The following is a 19,238-nucleotide window of genomic DNA, read 5'->3' as shown; positions in this document are numbered from 1 at the left end:
CATGGACTGTTCTCTACATTCATAATGATATACTAACCATCCACATGGACTGTTCTCTACATTCATACTGATATACTAACCATCCACATGGACTGTTCTCTACATTCATACTGATATACTAACCATCCACATGGACTGTTCTCTACATTCATACTGATATACTAACCATCCACATGGACTGTTCTCTACATTCATACTGATATACTAACCATCCACATGGACTGTTCTCTACATTCATACTGATATATTAACCATCCACATGGACTGTTCTCTACATTCTTAATGATATACTAACCATCCACATGGACTGTTCTCTACATTCATAATGATATACTAACCATCCACATGGACTGTTCTCTACATTCATACTGATATACTAACCATCCACATACTGTTCTCTACATTCATAATGATATACTAACCATCCACATACTGTTCACTACATTCATACTGATATACTACCCATCCACATGGACTGTTCTCTACATTCGGCAGCAGCAAATCTTCCAACAAATGATTTGTTTCACTCACTTTATCCCCCAACGGAATAACTCCCTTCTATAGCAGGCATGGGCAACTGGGGGCCCATGGGGCGCACGCGGCCCCCACCCCCTCTTTATGTGGCCCTCAGATTAATTTAGAAAATAGTAAAAGGATATATACATGAAAAATATATATCATGTTTGATCTTAAATTTGTTATACAGTTAGTATTGGAACCAAAAAAAACCTGTTGTGATGTCGTTCTAATTGTAGCTGAGAGTGTGCTGATGATTGAGCCATTAAACACTTGATACCTATTACAAAAGTCTGTGTACAAGCCAAAATATCAAAGTAGTGAAAACAGCCAATAAAACCTATAGTGTTCAAATCGTAATGCATTTAATAACACGGCAGCAAACACGCTGATTCCCGGGAGAGATGAGCAGAGCGGGAAAACGGCACGTTGATCAATAATTTAAATTTGCCCAGATATAAATTAACTAGCATCAGACCTAGTGTACTTTCAATGCATTTATTAATAATTACATACAATAAATGAACGTGTGTGTGTTTGTTCCAAGTTAATCTGCAGCCCCCTGATGAACAGTACATAAATTCCCCCACCACCATCTAAGTTGCCCATCCCACCTACAGTGAACAGAGACTGCACAGAAACTCTAAGTTCTTGAGTAGAGAACTTTTCAAGCCTTTCCACCTAAGATTTTGGATACGCCAAGCACAAAGAGGGACTGATCAAATAGCTAATAGCAAATAATAGCAAATAGCTCTCCCCTATGTACAAAAGATGATTTTTGCCATTGTAAAACTCGCTATTTAAAATCACTCAGCAATGAACTACTTGTTTAGTGAAAATCCCCTTTTACAATTTCAGAGATGTCCATGTATTTTACTCCTTAATAATTTCCCATCAATTCCCTTTTCCCTATTTCATGTAGACGGTTCATATGAAACTCTTAGGAGAGATACAGGTGGACACTTTTATTTTTACTCAATCATTTGGACAATCATTCTGCTTTACCATTTTTCTCGAATCCATGGTTTAATTATTTTCTTGCCTCTTTTTGGAAGAGGTTTATGTTGTAAGTATTTAAGCTGGAAACTGGCTGGAGTTGTTTTCTTTACTAAAACACCTTCCAAAGCCAAGGGCGAGTCCCAGCTTTCAGTGTTGGCGACAGCTCTTGACAAAAATTCAGCAGAGATCATAGTAAAGACCGCCACTCAAGTGAAACAATGTGCTTATGGTGGAATGACTCCAGCTATGTCTGTTGCAATGTTTTGTAGATGGTAAATGCAATAGGCAGGCTAAACAGCCCCCCAAAAATGTCACATTTGTAAAGGTTTGTTCTTCAAATTTGTTCACATTATTACTTGGCCTAAATATGCAAACAAAAAAGTTGTCACCATCCTTCACTTGGCAAAGACATGATCATCTGAAACCAACATTTTTATAGTTTTGCAGAGATAACAAAATGACAATTTTTTAAATTGATTCATTAACCGTATGACTTAGGCTATACTGGCATTTGGATCATGTCCTGAATGGATATAGTACACTTTTCAATGGAGAAGCATGTAACAAAAGCCAGGAACCTCTTTAGCTTTTGGAGTATTAACTCTGTCAGTGTAGGGAAGAACCTCAGGTTGAGTTATACCTGACCTTTCTTCCCTCCAATCTCCTTCAGGTCCCTAGGGGCCATTGTGTTAGCAATGTCTCACCTGGGGTGAAAAATTTAATTGTGGTCTTGGTCCATAACTAATCCTTATACTTTTCCCATAACAATGTTTCCTTTTTTCTAACAGAGAGGTATTAATCATTATGTCAAATCTCTTTACTCATGCATCAGTTGCTTGAGGTGCACCTTTGGAATGGGAATAGCATATTGCATAAACTATAAATGTTAACCCTGTTCCTCACTCAAAACCTTCCTTTTGCTCGTCACACAGTCTCATATAGTCAAAGGTTTGGACACGCCTACTCACTGAAGGGTATTTCTTTAGTTTTTCTATTTTCAGATCAGACTATATTTTCTACTGTAGATTCTTCAAGGGTGCCACCCTTTACCTTGATAAAAGCTCTGCACACTCTTTGCATTCTCTCAGGCAACTTCAAGATAGTCACCTTAATATACACTAATTAACCGTGTTGTGGTTTGAGGTAAATGTCCAAGAACACAAATAAGATATATCCAGATAGGATGCATGGGGACATGTTCTCTGAATTCTAATTCTATGCATTTTCCCCCTGCTTTTAGTATGCATATTTTCTATGAATAAGAAAAATTAATTAAACAAGCCCTTGGTGACCAGTCATCTAGAACTAACGCAAGTCAATCAACTATAACCGTGTAACCAGGCATACGCACAAGCAAACAGAAAAAATATTATCTGGTGGGCACAATGTCAGAAACACCACCAGAAATGACAATATATATAAAAGAATGCATGTTATTGAATAGAAATTATATTTTTCGTATACAAACACACATATCGTTGTTAATCTTCACTAAACAACCACTTTATAAGTGTACAGATTAAAACAATTTTTTCATAGTTAGGGGAAAGATATCGTTTTTATGACCAGAAGTCCATCGGTGTACACAGAATTCCATCCAATAAGTTCTTGACATCTCACCTAAATGAGCAGCATTGAAAATTAGATCTTCCACAGAACAATGCAGATATAATTTACAAAGACATCATTTACAAACACACATTAAGGCGAAAACCAACGGTTTACATGGTAAAATCCAATCATGTCACCAGGTTTTGTACTAGCTTTTGATACAATTTTGCCATTCTCTGTGTGCAAGTACACTATATTGGTTGAAGAAAACACTACTGGACAAATAGACTTACCGTATTTTGAAGGATACATTTCCTTACAAAAAAACACATGCCTCTAGTTAATGTATACTTAGAAAAAAGGACTCCAAAGTGTATATTTTGGCTGTCCATATGGGAAAAGGGGTTTGACCCAGTATGAATCAAACCCACAGCCCTTGTGTTGTAATCCTCTACCTACCAAAGGAAAATAGGATCTTCAGTTTTCTCCCATTGAGACAGCCAAAATGTATTTTCTCTATATCCCATTTTTTCTAGGAGTGTACATTAGGTACTACTTAGCTTGTTTTGTCAAGACAAAGATACTACACAGCACTTCATGTGTCTAAATTGCTAAATTACTGATTGATCAGGTTACATGAAAGAAAGTTTATTTTTGTAATAAAAATCTTTCATTAACGTTGATATAGTCTTTCAAATGATGGAAAATCAAGAATGTATCTGAAAATTAACACTACTTCCTATAAATCACATCAGCTTGACAAGCAGCTTATTGGCAAATGAAACAGAGAACGCTCAATTCCATAAGCTACAGCGGTTCAAAAACTAAAACTGTTATTTAACCAGGTCAGTCAGTTGAGAACCAATGCACCATGCAAGGCCCCACCATTCCAGCAGAAGCCTTACTTTCTGGTGACATCCTGTAAGCAGACTCATAATTAAGCCAGCAGTTGATTTTACATTCAGCACAATTTGTCCATGGACCCTTCCCCACTCTTACCTACTTGCCCTGCCTACCTACCCAATGCCAATCCCATCACTTACCTTTCACCACTGGGAGCTTTAGGACAGGGATGGGTGTAGAATATGAACAGTTTCACTTAGAACACTAAAACAAATCCAGATTTCTTAACATATACATAATTATAGGGGAAATGTGTTTAAGCATTCAAAATACTTGACTTGTTGATATATGTTCCATGTTACAGAAACTAACTATAGATTTACTGTATATACAATCAAATGGTCCTCTGAAGAATGCATTACAATTAAGACCACAGGAAAATAAAAAATGACAATTGATTTTGTCACCAGAATTAAGAAAATAAACTACAATTAAAATTAGTAATAAACACACTGGCCCCATTTTTCTTACAGCAGAACTTCATGTTTAAACTACCTAAGAAATCACTCATGAAAAAATTAAATGTATTGAAGCAAGGATTATCCCTGTAAATATGCACATTGAACATGCACAAAAAGAGATATTTTCACATACAAAGCTTTAAATATACACTATTTGGTTTGATGACCCTGAAAATCCTTAACAAATGGAAATACTGACGCACAGCCTTTTCTGGAGAGTTGTGCGTTGGGAGATGAGTGTGTGTTTGTGTGAAGAAACAAGTAGGCTCAATTCCCATTAACGGGCCACTGCATCGGGGCACCCTGGGGCTCTGAGGCTCTAACTGATGTAGTCAATTTGTTGAGGAGCAAGAGATTTGTGGGGGAGGGTCGGGCATCACTGCACCAAACACATGGAGCTGCGCTGGGGGTTGACTGTCCTTGCAACAGGCTCCTGACTGTAGTTTACGATATCTGCCTTCACCACATGCTATAGAGACACACAGACAAAGGAAAGATTTTAGAGAGTTGAAACCCAACTAGCATACCCATTTCTGATTTCATTACTTCAGATTAAATTACCTAATTGACACCACTAACCATGCTTTCTAGTCCAGAAATCTTTATACAGAAATCAACATATATTTAATACAAAAAGCAGGCTCAAGATCTTGCATGATTTCAATAAATGTCATTCAACACTGTTACACTGAGGAATACAAGTTAATGGTTGAATGTTGTTGTTGAAAATAAAGATGGGAAATCCACTGCTCTGAGAGCTCTGCTCTACACTGTTTTCACAGATGCATCCAGCTCTGAGTCAATCATGAGCTTAGAAACAGGTCAAACAAAGGTCAATCTAAAACACAAACTCTGGAATGTCATGCCCACTTCTTTGGAACATACTGGATGTATGAAATTTTGGCAACATATTGTAATCAATGATGTGACTTTAAGTAACTTTTTTAACCAACTTAGCCATCTGAAATAACACAAAACACAAAGACAACTAATGTTACGACTACTACAACAAAAACAAATGTTAACCAAATTAACCAATAAGGCACAAGGGGGTGCTGTATATGGCCAATATCCCACCACCCCCCAAGGTGACTTATTGCTATTATAAACCGGTAACCCATGCAATTAAAAAAGCATAATCTACGCTTTTGTCCTACCCATGGTATGTGTGGGGTTATATACTACAGCTTTTAATCAATCAGCGTTCGAACCAACCGGTTTATAACTGTGTTTTTACACATGACATATACTGAGAGCTTAATAAATCTCTGTGACTGTGTCTAGACATACTTCCAACTATTGAACTGAACAGATTTTGCTCTGATTGGTCTCTTGTCTAATGGGGCCTTCGTCCTGAGGGTAATCCACCAGCTCTGCTTTCACGATCCTCTGAGCAGCATGACACACCAAACCAGCGGATGGAGGGAGAAATGGAAAAATGAAAACACACAGGAGGGAGATATGGGGAGGGAATTTGAGGGTATGGAAAGGGAAAAGGAGAGACATGTGGGTAGAGGTGGTGAAAAAAGATGGAGAGGGAAACAGAGAAAAGAGAGAAAGAGTCAGAGACAGAGAAAAGGAGACCGACAGGCGGAGACAGACAGCCAGGACGGCAGGGAAAACAAAGACAAGAGGTACAGTCATTTGGGACGGAGGACAGGGAGAGGTGAAGGCAGGGTCGTAGAGGTGACAGTGAGAGAAATGAGAAACATGTGAGAAATGGATTTAACAGGAGAATAAACACACTAGAAAAGCTCCTGGGTTTACTCCAACCAAACGTCCATGATCTAAACACATTTCTGTAACAAATATATATAATAATACTCCCAAGCAATATATTGTGTGTGGATCTTTGGCACCTACAAACCTGTCATAATGTCCAGTTTCAATCAACCTTTTAAAGTTAATCGAGGACTGGTTTAGCTACATAATGTACTAATGCCTTTGCCTATTTTTGACATGGTCTTGCAGAGAGACAGTGACCTTATAGCCCACACTGTCAGGAAATCAAACCAAACTAATTTGGGATCCGAGATTAAGTCCCCATTTCCATGTTATTAATTTGTCCCCATTTCCATGTTATTAAAAAGCTAAACCAATTCTAGATCAGTACTTCTGAACTTTATGAGTTGCAGGCCCTGTACGTTTACCATTAGAAACTAGACAGGGTCTGAACTTATAGTCAGTCTTCAGGCATGGATTGTGGAGTCAGTAAAGAGCACACATTGCAGTAGAAATCCCAGGCCCTGGTTGGCAATCTGATTAATGAGCTGCCGATGCCTGATGTTGGACCCCGTGAGTGATCAGTGGTCCCAGTATCTGATCTATAAGACAGGGGACCATGATGGAGTGGGCTCCCAGCATGATAAGATCATTTGGGGGGCTGCGACCCCATGTACAGCTCTCTAAACCTGATGGCGCATAATGACTCTTTGCTGGCCCACCAACAAGCCTGCAGAGGTGTCCCTGACCTCCACTCCCAAATCTGTTTGCCTACAAATCAAAACATCATTCCACCCATTGTTAGTGCTGCCCAGCAACGAGTTAGAAAAATAAAACATTTCGGGACAGTTGCTCCAAAACCATTGTTCTATTTCTTTCCAATTTTTGTCTGTGTCCATCTCCCGTGAATGTTGAGATGCCCTCAATTACTGTAGTCTGAACAATCCCTTTTCTTTTCAGTATAAAGACAATCTTTGAAGTGGGATAATCTTCACACCGCTAAAACAAATGTTTGCCTGAGAACTTGCATACCTGGAATGACATTGCAGTTTCTGTGAAAGGCATCAGTGAGAGGCATCTTGACAGGCAGATCAAATTGGGCCCACTCATCCAGCTTGTTTAACTTGGATTAAAGCACTTCGGTTTATTGAGGCGACTATCACAGGAGGTGATGGTGGGGGAGCAGAGACGGACACCTTCATTAGCCTCTGCCTGTTGACATCTCCTGGCCTTTTGCTTCCTGACCCCCTCATAGCACCCTGCCTCATCAGCCGCTTTCTAGCCAGTATGGCACCGGCCAGTCATATCACAGCCAGGATTTATGTCTCTGGGGGAGGTGGCTTGCCCCTAGTCACCAGTGACAGGGCCACCTGGTCTGGCCCATTTCTGCCCGCATTTGCGTGAGATAAACCCAATAAATCAGACGACTCATCCTAACCTTCCCAACCTCCTGAACTCTCACTTTGCAAGCCATTCGGGCTCTAACAGCATTAACGTGGCTATATTTACAGATGTTGCCATGACTGTTTAATTTTAGGGGCTGAAACTCCATTCACGTTGGGCAGAGCGCCACTCCCCTTTACAGATGGACAGTGTCAGTCGCAGGTACGGCCTTCACAGACATACTCCTATGTTAACACAACAGCTACAGTGTGCAGTGAACTCCCGTGACCTGGCACACTCTGTTTGACCTCACGCACTTGGGTGGCGTTATAAGAAACCTTTCAAAACCAAGGCTTAATGACTTTTGAAATGATGAGACCTAACTCTCTGAAATGTTGTGGGAAGGGTCTTGCAAAGACCAGGCTCACCTGGGACTGTTCAATCTCCGCTTTATTGAGCTTCACACCGAGGATCTCCGCAGCCACCCTCTGGAAAGCCAGGAACACCTGGAGGGAATACGAGACGGAAAAATGAAAGGACAGTCGAAATGAGCAGGAACACAGAATGTGCCTTCAATATCTGCACACAAAAAAACACACCAGGCAAAACAAAGTATTGAAGTAAACAAATGAACATTTGTGAAATTTTTGGGGATGTGTGCGTCATTTTGATGTGATTTACAGGGTAAACAAACTCACTGAATCTCCAGACTTGGCTGATACGAACTGACTGATGAGGTTGTTTTCTTGGGAGAAGCGCTGGTGTTTGTCAGCCTTCACGGTACGCATATGCTCCAGGTCAACTTTGGAGAAAATGCAACATAAAATGTCAGAAAACTACACAGATAGTGAAGATAGCCAGATTAACTTTGCACAAAGCCATACAGCACACAGATAGGACAGACCCCATACTTGACACGCACATAGCGATAACATGTACATTGGTTCAAGATAAAAATCATGGTCTGCCCATTACAGATAATTAGTTGCATCCATGGATATTTGTCTGACGTTCGGTTAAGGTTGCCTATATTTCTGAAATATCATTTGCACGTCATCTTTCTTTTCTTTTGATAAGATCCTGTCAGATGGAAATCTTCGAGTCAGAGACCCCAGGCCTTCAATTCCAGGTGTGACTACATCTCAGTGTCACACATTCCGTAATGGAGGCTGTACAGTTGAACCCCCTGAAGCCATTCACCATTACCTCCACATGACCTGAGTAAAAAGAGCCCCAGATGTGCCTCTACACAATACACATGGATGAATAAAGACTTCAGGCTTCCCTGAGATGTAGGTATCTGCCGGGAGGGGCTCTGACATACTGTATCATGTAATGGCATACTGAATCAGTCTTTTAAGGTGAACACGGGCCTTCAAAAACTCAGTGACTACAGCGCTGATTTAGTGCATGCCCACAATGAGCATACCTTACTAGACATTGTGCCCACATCTCCTATGTGCATAAGACCATTTCACTTATCCCCTTCCCCAACATGAGGTCATGCCAGGGTCATGAGGGAAGGTGAACCAGCTTCTTCATTTCTGGCTTTGTGCGCCAAGGCGACCACACCCAGTATCTGGTGCATGTGTCTATTGGTGTGAGAGAAGGTAGAGGGTCAATGTACGGTGTTGCATTACTGTCGTCCCGCCACAAGTTTAGCTCTTTGTCTGAAGCTTCATTGAGCTGTCAGTGCCCTCTTCCATTCTCATGCCCTTCGGATGAGGTGTGTTTTCTTGAGTGCAATATAAACAGTGTTCTACAGTTTTATTAAAAACATAGTGAGAATAGCCCAAATATAAAAGGCCAGTGTCACCATACATAGTCATATCTAAGAGAAATTTTTATCTTTGGACAGTATTTTGTCATGTGAAGTATTCCAAGACTGTTGACATCACAATGGAATTTATAGAAACCTTTCTAATCCCCTGGATGGATGGGACAGAAGAATGGGCACACCACTTACACTACGGACCAAGATCCGGTTGTTGCGTCTATCCGCATGCATAAACACTGCTGTCACATAGGCGTCAGGACATTATTAATTTCTGTGACAAAGAGCTGAGGTACCCCGCATGCTACCAGAAGTAAACAGGGCTAATCCTAAAGATCCTGCACACTTGGGAGGGGTTATCGATCATCTGTCAGAGTCAGATTAGCCCAACATTAACACACTGGGGCCAGGGTACAGAAGGGAGAGTGGCAGGACACTAAGTAAACCTGACAACGGGGAGTAGGGAAGATAAAAGCAATTAAACTTAATTTACCAAGGCTTCTCTGTACTGTCATGAGTAACCTGGGAATACAAAAAAAAATAAAAAAATAAAAAGAACTTGTCTATCCATGTGAAATCATAGTTTTATTATTCAAAAATGTAGAGTAGGCAAGGATAAGGCCCAATTCTGTCAGTCAATATGTCCTAGCTCCTTGAGGTTTCCTGATAGAATCCAGGTTTCAGCAGACCTACAGTGCCCGGGTTCTCGCATAGGGTGGCGTAAAAATGGCTTCTTGGCCGGTGAACGAAACGTGTTTGGCAGCAGCAACAACCTCCAGATTGAGAAAAGTATGCTAATAAGCTTAGCAAAATGTGCATCGGAGGACACGCATCTGTAACTCTCCCACACCTGATCTGGGGATATTGCACAAAGAGGCCATAGCACACAGCCGCTTGATCCCGCAAGCTTACATTTAAACTCTACACGGATATCAGCCTGGTTAGGATTCTAACCTTTGGGAGTTTACAAGGGGTTTTGGCTCGACCTTCAACTAATGAAACCAACAATGTACATGGCATAGTATCAAAGCGCCATAATTCACAACAACAAATGATATTCTACATCGAGCAACAACAAACACAAGCGGTGCCCTTTTCCCCCAAAGCACTAAGATGATAGTAAGTACCTCGTTATTTTATGAGCGCATTTCCTGAAAGCAAGTGGCACGTAACATCGCTTGTTAATTAATAGTCGTTAGTCCAACGTAACAGGCACTTTACTGTTTTTGTGGACCCGGGCACTGTGGGCCTTATCCTAGCGCCTCCCTCAACATAGGAGGATTGATTACAAACAGTTAATATTATGGCAATAGAAAAATTAAACAAATTATATAATAAGTGCTTGGGTGGGTATGAATGTAAATGAATGCAACTGCCAACCCAGTATAAAGAAAGACGAACGTAAAACAATAATTAAGAAAAAGTGAGTCTGAAACCCTGCATCGTACAGCAGGCTACTGTCTTTGATGGATAGGCAGTTGATGCCTCTTCATCAAGAAGAACCTTGATTTCTTTAGCTCTGAATGCTTGTTTTCTCTTGCGTAATTTATTTTTTCTCAAACAATTGTAATTGATTCCTCCAATATGCTTTATTTTAACAGTTAAACAATCATGTGTTAATTGCTATGAGTATATTCTAAATAGCTAGGAACTGATAATTTGATGTCACGTCATCGATTTCAGGAGATATGATTTTGATTGGCTGGACATAATGTTTCGTGAATAAATACATTGTTGCACCTGCTATTGACTGCGCTGCACAAAAGTAAACATTTCCTCCGACCGATTGCTTTATGTTCCGTCTTAAAACCTACTAGGGAAGAGATGCTCTTATAGGACTGTGCGTGGAGTTTTTCAAATTCGGAGCATGCAAATGGAAAAAGTTGCGGATTCGTTTCTTTTCCTGTGTTTAATTCTAATGACAAATTGTCTGTATCGGTTGCTACACTGTCAAATTATTTTGATGGCTTTATTTGTGATGGAACTTGAATTGAGTCGATAGGGTACTGTTTTAGTAGTAGTTGAGACATCCATAGGCGAACGATGATTAATTAACACAACAATGCTTTCTGCTGTTGAGCGCAGATATTAGAGACCTATTCGCCAATATCGAATCAAACTTAGGGTTGCGGTGTCACAGGTAGATCACCGAATGTTTGTCGAGGGTTATGATGGTGTTAAAGTCTTCCTTGGGTTATCCCACCTGTATTGAAATTGTTGCTATTACTACAATATATTCACGTATGTATCAAATACTTTGGGATTGCAATAGTTGACTTAAGGTCCATAGACACTGCATGAAATATATAGAACCCAGACATTCAGACTTATATACGTACTTATAGGCATTCAGACATATTAAACTATGTAAAAAGTTCACATTACTAGCAGTATCATACAAGCAAAAAGGATGCACAATATGCTCTTTAAACAGCAAAGCTCATAATAAAGACATTTCCATCCTTAGTAATGCCAAGATGTGAAGTCTTCCATGCCAGGTTTAATCTCTTTTTCTTTACTTGTGGTCATCAGCTGTCAGATGTAAAACAATGTCAACAATATGTAGCCCTGGGACCTCAAACTTACTGTGCAGGTTATTTCCTGCCCAGTAGGAACACATTACTCAACTAATATAGTCCAGACTAGTAATAAATAGAATGATTTATTCAATATGTATTACTCAAAGGCATTGGTTTGTACTGTATATTGGTGGCGGCAGGGTGAATAGATCCCAGGATTTTCACTCTTTTCCCGGGTCGTCACATTGACCTTCCTGTAATATTGGGTGGGTCATGACCCCCCCTAATTCTACAATATTGGTATTACTGGATATAAAGCCTGCACCCAAGGTTGAAAGGACCAAAGTGTGAGAACCTTGGTTTAGTATATAAACTAGTCATATTTTAATGCAATGTATTAAGGGATAGGCATCACAACAATATTAGAGCTTTTATCATTCAAAATTTCAGACAGTAGTATTAAACAAAAATGTACAGACTTTAAGCAAGCAAAATTATATCCCCTCATGATGTACTGACATTGGTAGAGCACCCGATGTGGCACAAGTCTATGTCAAGACAACACAAGTGAAAGATCTAATGAAGATCTTATGTATTGAAAGACATACCTTATAGGGGTCTCAACCCTGCTCCAGAAATACAGTCCTGGACATTTACATTCCAACCCCATGTATTTGCAGCCTCATTCAGTTACTGACTGTCTAATTATTAGAATCAGGTGTGCTAAATTAGGGTTAGAGTAAAAACAACCAGGACAGAGGCTCTCCAAGAGCAAGGTTCGAGACTACTGCTCTACAGTGTCAATATTAAGCTATAAATCAACAGCAATTGTCTAATACCTATCAAGGCCATACATTCTAAAAATAATCTAATCACAATACTACTAAAAAAAAGGGGGTGAAAAAGCAGAATAACATACTGATTAGTATTATAGTAAATTGACCATGACTGTGACGACTGTTATAGACATTTACTCATTTACTTTATAGCCATATTTTCCTATAGGAGATGGGATGTAGAACTACAAAACGTATTCATATCAGACGGGGATCGTTCTTCCAGTGTGCTGCACTTACTGATGAAATAGGCTTTCCTGTTGATATAGACAGGTGTTGTGACAGTTAATTACTCTGTTTCTGTACAGAGATATGGCACATAGTTTTCTTCTAACTGAATGGCACCATTACATTAAGCTATAGCTATACGTTACTACAGTTGTGCTCAAATACCCTCGGAGAATTGGTAATATATGTACCATTTGTAAAGAAAACATTAGTGAGCAGGCAAAACGTCTCATTTCTTATGAGATTCACATTAAACAGTAGGTCATAACAGAATGGCATAATCATAAAACAAAACATGGCAACAAAGAAAAAAATCAACTGACCACTGTTCAGAATTCTGCATACCATTAGTTCTTAATACAGTGCATTGCCCCCTTTAGCATCAATGACAGCGTACATTGTTTTTTGCAATAGTTGTCTAAAAGGCCCCAAATTCTTGCAGATGGTATAGCTGCCCCGTCTTGGCATTATGCCTCCAGGTCAAGCAAAGTCTTTGGTCGTCTTGCATGAACCGCACGTTTCAAATCATAAGGTCAGGAGACTGTGATTGCCACTCCAGAACCTTCACCTTTTTCTGCTGTAACCACTGGAGGGGCAACTTGGACTTGTGCTTAGGGTCAAGTCCAAGAGCGTCCCATGCGCAGCTTTCATGGAGAAGAATGCAAATTGTCTGCCAGGATTTTCTGATAACATGCTGCGTTCATCTTGCCATCAATTTTCACAAGATTCCCCATGCCTTTAGAGCGCACACACCCAAAACATCAGTGAGCCACCACTATGCCTTACAGTGGGGATGGTATTCTGTTCACTACAGGCCTTGTTGACCCCTCTCCAAACATAGTGTTTATCGTTGTGACCATAAAGCTGGTAGTGTGCCACAAGCTGTGAGGTGTGTCAAGGTTTTGTTGGGCATATTGTAACCAGGCTTTTTTTGTGGCATTAAAGGCTTCTTTTTTATATCGTCGTATTGTGCTCCTTGAAACAACCACACAGTCTTTTTCCAAAGCAGCTTGTATGCCCCCTGAGGTTACCTGTGGGTTTTTCTTTTTATCCTGAACAATTCTTCTGGCAATTTTGGCTGAAATAGTTCTTGGTATCAAGAGATCCCTGAATGTTCCACTTCTTAATAATGATTGAACAGTATCTGGCAAATGCCAGTCAGGCATTTTTTGATTGAACAGTATCAAAAAATGCCTGACTGGCATTTGCAAGGCTTTGGATATCATTTTATATCCTTTTCCATTCTTATAAATTTCCATTTCCTTGTTATGCAGGTCTTTTGACAGTTCTTTTCTGATCCCCATGGGTCAGTATCTAGCCTTCTCAGTGCAACCACATGAGAGCTAACAAACTCAATGACTATTTATACACAGACACTAATTGCAATTTAAAAAGCCACAGGTGTGGGAAATTCACCTTTAATTCCCATTTTCACCTGTGTGTCCCCTTGTGTGTCTGTAACAAGGCCAAACAAGGGTGTGTGAACTTTTAATCAGGGCCATTTGGTTGATTTCTGTTCTCATTATGATTGAAAAAGGAGCCAAAGAACTATGTGATAATAAATGGCTTCATATGATCACTATCCTTAAAAAAGACATATTTTTTGCAAGATCAGTCATATTTTCAAAATCAGTGCCAAAATGTCACGATTTCTGCCAGGGTATGCAAACCTATGAGGACAAATATATATTGTTGTGCGGCGGCTGAAAAGTAACAAGTGGATAAATATTTCTGAGAGACAAAAATTGAAATGTCTGAGAGGGGAATTGAACCGGGGTCAAAATGGTGAAGGTTGGGGATAATCCCACAAGACCACAGGGCTTGCTGGAAGTCACTCTAACGCTATATAGTCTCCAAATGCTACTTCTATCCCAGCCATTATATTTTTGCTGAAATTATGTTGGCAAAATAACATTTATTAAAAGAACTAAAGTGTACTCTTGTACAAAGATTACTGCAGATGGTCATCCATGCAATAACAGTTGAATAGCTAACCACAACGCTAAGTGAACTACAAAGAAATCAAAAGCATTGTCTGAATCTCAAATCGCATACTACAAGTACGTACTTCACAGATGATGGCGAAGTACGTACTGTTTTGTAAGCTAGTATTCCATTATTGGGAACAATTGCAACATACTACCTCTCGAAAATTGTGTCTCGAAAATTGTGGCACACATTAACATCATGCCAACTTTCAATATTTAGCAGAACATTTGTAAAGTTAGCACACTCAATTTACTTTAAGTATAAGACGTTGTGGAATATAATAAATGTTGTGTTGGTGCCACTTCACCTTTCCATCCAATAAAACCCATGTCATATAAACATTTACTGTGTATTATAACTTACATGGTGTTATGGTGCAAACGTAATGTTTGGAGACACCGGTCACTCCTCTCATTCAACCCTTGTCATTTTGTTTTAGTCTCATGTCGCACCTTGGCTAAACTGCCCCCCCCCCCCCTTCCCATGTTCCAGGAATATTTGTTTCATGTTACCAAATATGTCCAGAGTTTTTTCAGATTTAGTTATTAACTAATGCTTCAAAACTATAATATCAACTAATGTTTGGTATTAATAATTTTCCATAAATCTAAAGACTGTTCATTTTCAGTTACTACCATTGTATGCATATGCTTTTCCTATTCCTGAATTTAGCCCTATCCAAATATCAAGATGTCATTCAATGCATAAAGTGATAGACCATAAAAACTGCTCTACAGTTAATGAAGGCTAACTTGGAGAATGTTAATCAGTCTGAAGACATTGGAGGGTAAGCTGCACCATGTGTTACTTTGCTCTTGCTCAGACAGCCGCTGGGAAAGTTATGTTCCCTCACACAGGAATACCAGAGAAATACTGTCTGAGAGGCTCAAAGTAGCCCGCTAATGAAAATTAAACATGGGGTATGAATACATTTTGGATGAAAAAGGGAAAATTAATAATATTTTCATATGGGCAGAAATAGAAGACTTAATTAGGTGCATGAGAAATACAATTATAATACAATAGTGTCTATTAATACAGGAGTGAAAATATTAATCTTCTGGAGATATATAAGAGAAAGAATGAGAGGAATAAGTGAGTTGGTGTTGTCAGTAGTGTTAAAATTGCCCAAAATCACAAGCAGATTGTACCTAGAGTAAAATCGTTCTGCGTTGTAAGAAACCAGTCGTTCGTACATAGTGGTGAAATAATAATCGCGTACCCGGTCGTCAAGGGAGAGAGTAATTCAATTATTTAAACAGAAATCTGACTTATTTAGTGTATTTCTTTAAATCTATGTTAATGTAGCCATTACCACTTATCAGGATGAAATGATCTTCCTCCGATGACCTGTTTTCGCTCCATTCCTGACAAACTGTATGTCAGGTTAACCACCCTCAGGAAGTGACTGCAAACATGAAATAAACTGTTTAAGCCTCCTAGTATAGAGATAACAGAATGGGTCATCACTCGTCAAGACCGATGATTCTACCTCACCCCAATGACTGCCAGTGTTTACATTAAGACATGTCCATGTTATTGAGGTGAATCTCAGAACAGTGATGTTTATAAAATAGAAACATGAAAAACATAGGAAATTTACCCAAATCGATTTTGATCTCTGGAGTCAGCTTTATGACAATAATACAATGAGGGAAATTTAGAAAGTTAGTTAAGGCAAAAAAACTGACAAATGGGATTTGCTTCTCTCAATAATTGATTTGCCTCCTTGTAAGACAAGTAGGCATCCCAACACAATTTTCATTTGAAAATCAATACAATTTGTTCAGTCAAGAAATGAAGACATCACAATTTGTATTATATAATTTTTTATATCTACACTGTTAAGCTTAAAACTCCCGGTCACAGAGCAAAATATTTTGGTTGCATAAGCAAGTAAAATGGGTGCACTGTAGAGCCCTAATTAGGTGCTGTGTGGTCGTGGCTTTAAAAAATACACATTGATAACACGGAGTCACTGCACTGTTTTGTGCCTCAACTGGACCAAGTGGAACAATTAATCAAGTGTGTAACAGCCTTACCAAACAGTTTGACAATTGGGGAGTGACTTTTACAATTAAGCAGTGCATGCCTCTGTCATTGCATAATGTAATGGCATAGAGCAGCTTCCTCTAGGATATTAGCATATTATAGAAAATGACAAAACAGGGAAACATTTGCCTTTTAGAAATGCATTTTCTAAAACACTGTATCATGTAAAGCCACATCATCAGGGTGAATTATTTCTAACAACACTCAAGTTACTGAAATGACAGGTTACTCTGGGTGCAACACCTAATTCTTATCTTTTGCTAAAATATTGGCAAAATCGCCGACCTGATTGGTCAGAATTAGTAGATCAGAATTTGGCTGCATGTGTTAATATAGACTTTTGAAAAAGATTATTATCAATAAAAAAGACCACTCTTCAATGCAACCAGTAGCCTAGGTCCTAGTGCATAGGTCAAAGAGGAAATATGTAATCTAGTAAGCATTAAAATGTTCCAGTGGAATCCACATGCCCAATGATAATTCATAGAGGTTTCACAGAAACCATGAGCTTGTGTCAAAAGCTTTCTCTCTCAAGAAACATAATTGAAACAGTGCACCCAACACAATTAAGATATTTAGGCAGTCATATCAAACATTTTCATATTGTTGGTAAAAAAAAAGATTTTTGGTGTAATTCTCATATTTTTCCAAGTGATTGTGTATTGTAGCAGACTATTCCAGCTCTTTGGCCCTTAATATAACAGCAAATGTTACATTTACCTTATTTTATTATTACAACATGTTAGACAAAACAACTAATTTTGTGAATGCTTCATAGTCTATCAACTACACAAGACAGCAAATGATTTATTAGGTCTACCCTTCATCCGTATAAAGAATGATGGAATTAAATCTAGACATACAGTGCCTCGAGAAAGTCCACACCAGATTGAACTTTTTGTTGTCTCAGTGATTTAGAGTTTCACGTAAATACATTTTTAAGTTTTACTTCATCTACACACACTACCCAACATTTGTAAGTAAAAAAAAAGTGATATGAAATTATAAATAAAATAAAAAAACTGAAATATCATAACTGGATTAGTCTCCACCACCCTGAGGTAATGCCTGGGGTAACCACCTTTGGCAGTCATTTCAGCTGTGAATATATTAGTATAGACCACAGCTTTTCAACGTAGCGATATTTAACCATTCTACACAAGACTGTTGAAGGTCAAGTTCCTGGGGGTGCAACATTGGACCGCAATCTTCAAGTCAAACACATTTTCGATTGGATTTAGGTAAGTGCTCTTACTGGAGGTCTCTACCAGGTTTATCAAAAGGACTTTTCTGCAAATCGGTCCAATAAGTTCCCCTTCTATACAAACAACTGCCCAAGTTCCTGACAATAAGAAACATTCCCATACAATGATTCTGCCATCACCATATTTGAAGGGTATGGCGTTCTTTTGGTGCTGTGTTGGGTTTGCCCGAAATATAGCTCATTTTGGATTGTTTTTAGAAAGTAGGTGGAGACTCTCCCTACTGAACACAACCCAGGATTATGAATGTGTAGTGGACTTCATGGTATTGGTCCAGTATAATTAAAAAGGTAAAACATTTTTTTTTAACTTTTTTTTTTTTTTTTTTTTAAAGATCACCAAAAGTGATATGGAACCCAGGTTAACAGCAAGTGACATTTTATTCAGTATGAAACTATTACCAGACGCGCAAAACCTCTACAATCTGACAAAGCCCATAAACGTATAACAGAAAGACTTACTACTTTCGGCATTGATTGAGCTTCTTGTGCATGAAATGTCCTGTAAAAGAAAACTGTAACTCGAAATCATGCAACATACAGTGGGGAGAGTATTTGATACACTGTCGATTTTGCAGGTTTTCCCACTTACAAAGCATGTAGAAGTCTGTAATTTTTATCATAGGTACTCTTCAAATGTCAGTGACGGAATCTAAAATAAAAATCCAGAAAATCACATTGTAAGATTTTTAAGTAATTAATTAGCATTTTATTGCATAACATAAGTATTTCATACATCAGAAAAGCAGAACTTAACATTTGGTACAGAAACCTTTGTTTGCAATTACAGAGATCATACGTTTCCTGTAGTTCTTCACCAGGTTTGCACACACTGCAGCAGGGTTTTGGCCCACTCTTCCATACAGACCTTCTCCAGATCCTTCAGGTTTCGGGGCTGTCGCTGGGCAATACAGGCTTTCAGCTCCCTCCAAAGATTTTCTATTGGGTTCAGGTCTGGAGACTGGCTAGGCCACTCCAGGACCTTGAGATGCTTCTTACGGAGCCACTCCTTAGTTGCCCTGGCTGTGTGTTTCGGGCCGTTGT

General features: G+C 39.0%; 1 protein-coding gene across 2 annotated transcripts in view; it reads right to left on the bottom strand.

Moving 5' to 3' along the window:
• Positions 1-2,948: 2,948 nt before the first annotated feature.
• The window catches only part of rab28 (RAB28, member RAS oncogene family), a 58,335-nt gene continuing 42,045 nt past the window's right edge, over positions 2,949-19,238 (bottom strand). The window contains exons 5-8 of one of the 2 annotated variants that reach the window (XM_010904263.3): positions 8,234-8,337; positions 7,964-8,041; positions 5,721-5,819; positions 2,949-4,899 (exon numbers count right to left, since the gene is read on the bottom strand). In XM_010904263.3, the coding sequence (XP_010902565.1) occupies positions 5,727-5,819; positions 7,964-8,041; positions 8,234-8,337 (275 nt within the window). In that variant the 3' untranslated portion in view covers positions 2,949-4,899; positions 5,721-5,726. The remainder of the gene's footprint in view (positions 4,900-5,720; positions 5,820-7,963; positions 8,042-8,233; positions 8,338-19,238) is intronic. The other variant, XM_010904262.3, reaches the window with a different exon arrangement.

This window comes from Esox lucius, chromosome 4, assembly GCF_011004845.1.
Source record: "Esox lucius isolate fEsoLuc1 chromosome 4, fEsoLuc1.pri, whole genome shotgun sequence".
In the NCBI taxonomy this organism is placed as follows: domain Eukaryota; kingdom Metazoa; phylum Chordata; class Actinopteri; order Esociformes; family Esocidae; genus Esox; species Esox lucius.
The sequence above is the reverse complement of the archived record's forward strand: the minus strand, read 5'-3'. Positions and strand labels throughout refer to the sequence as shown.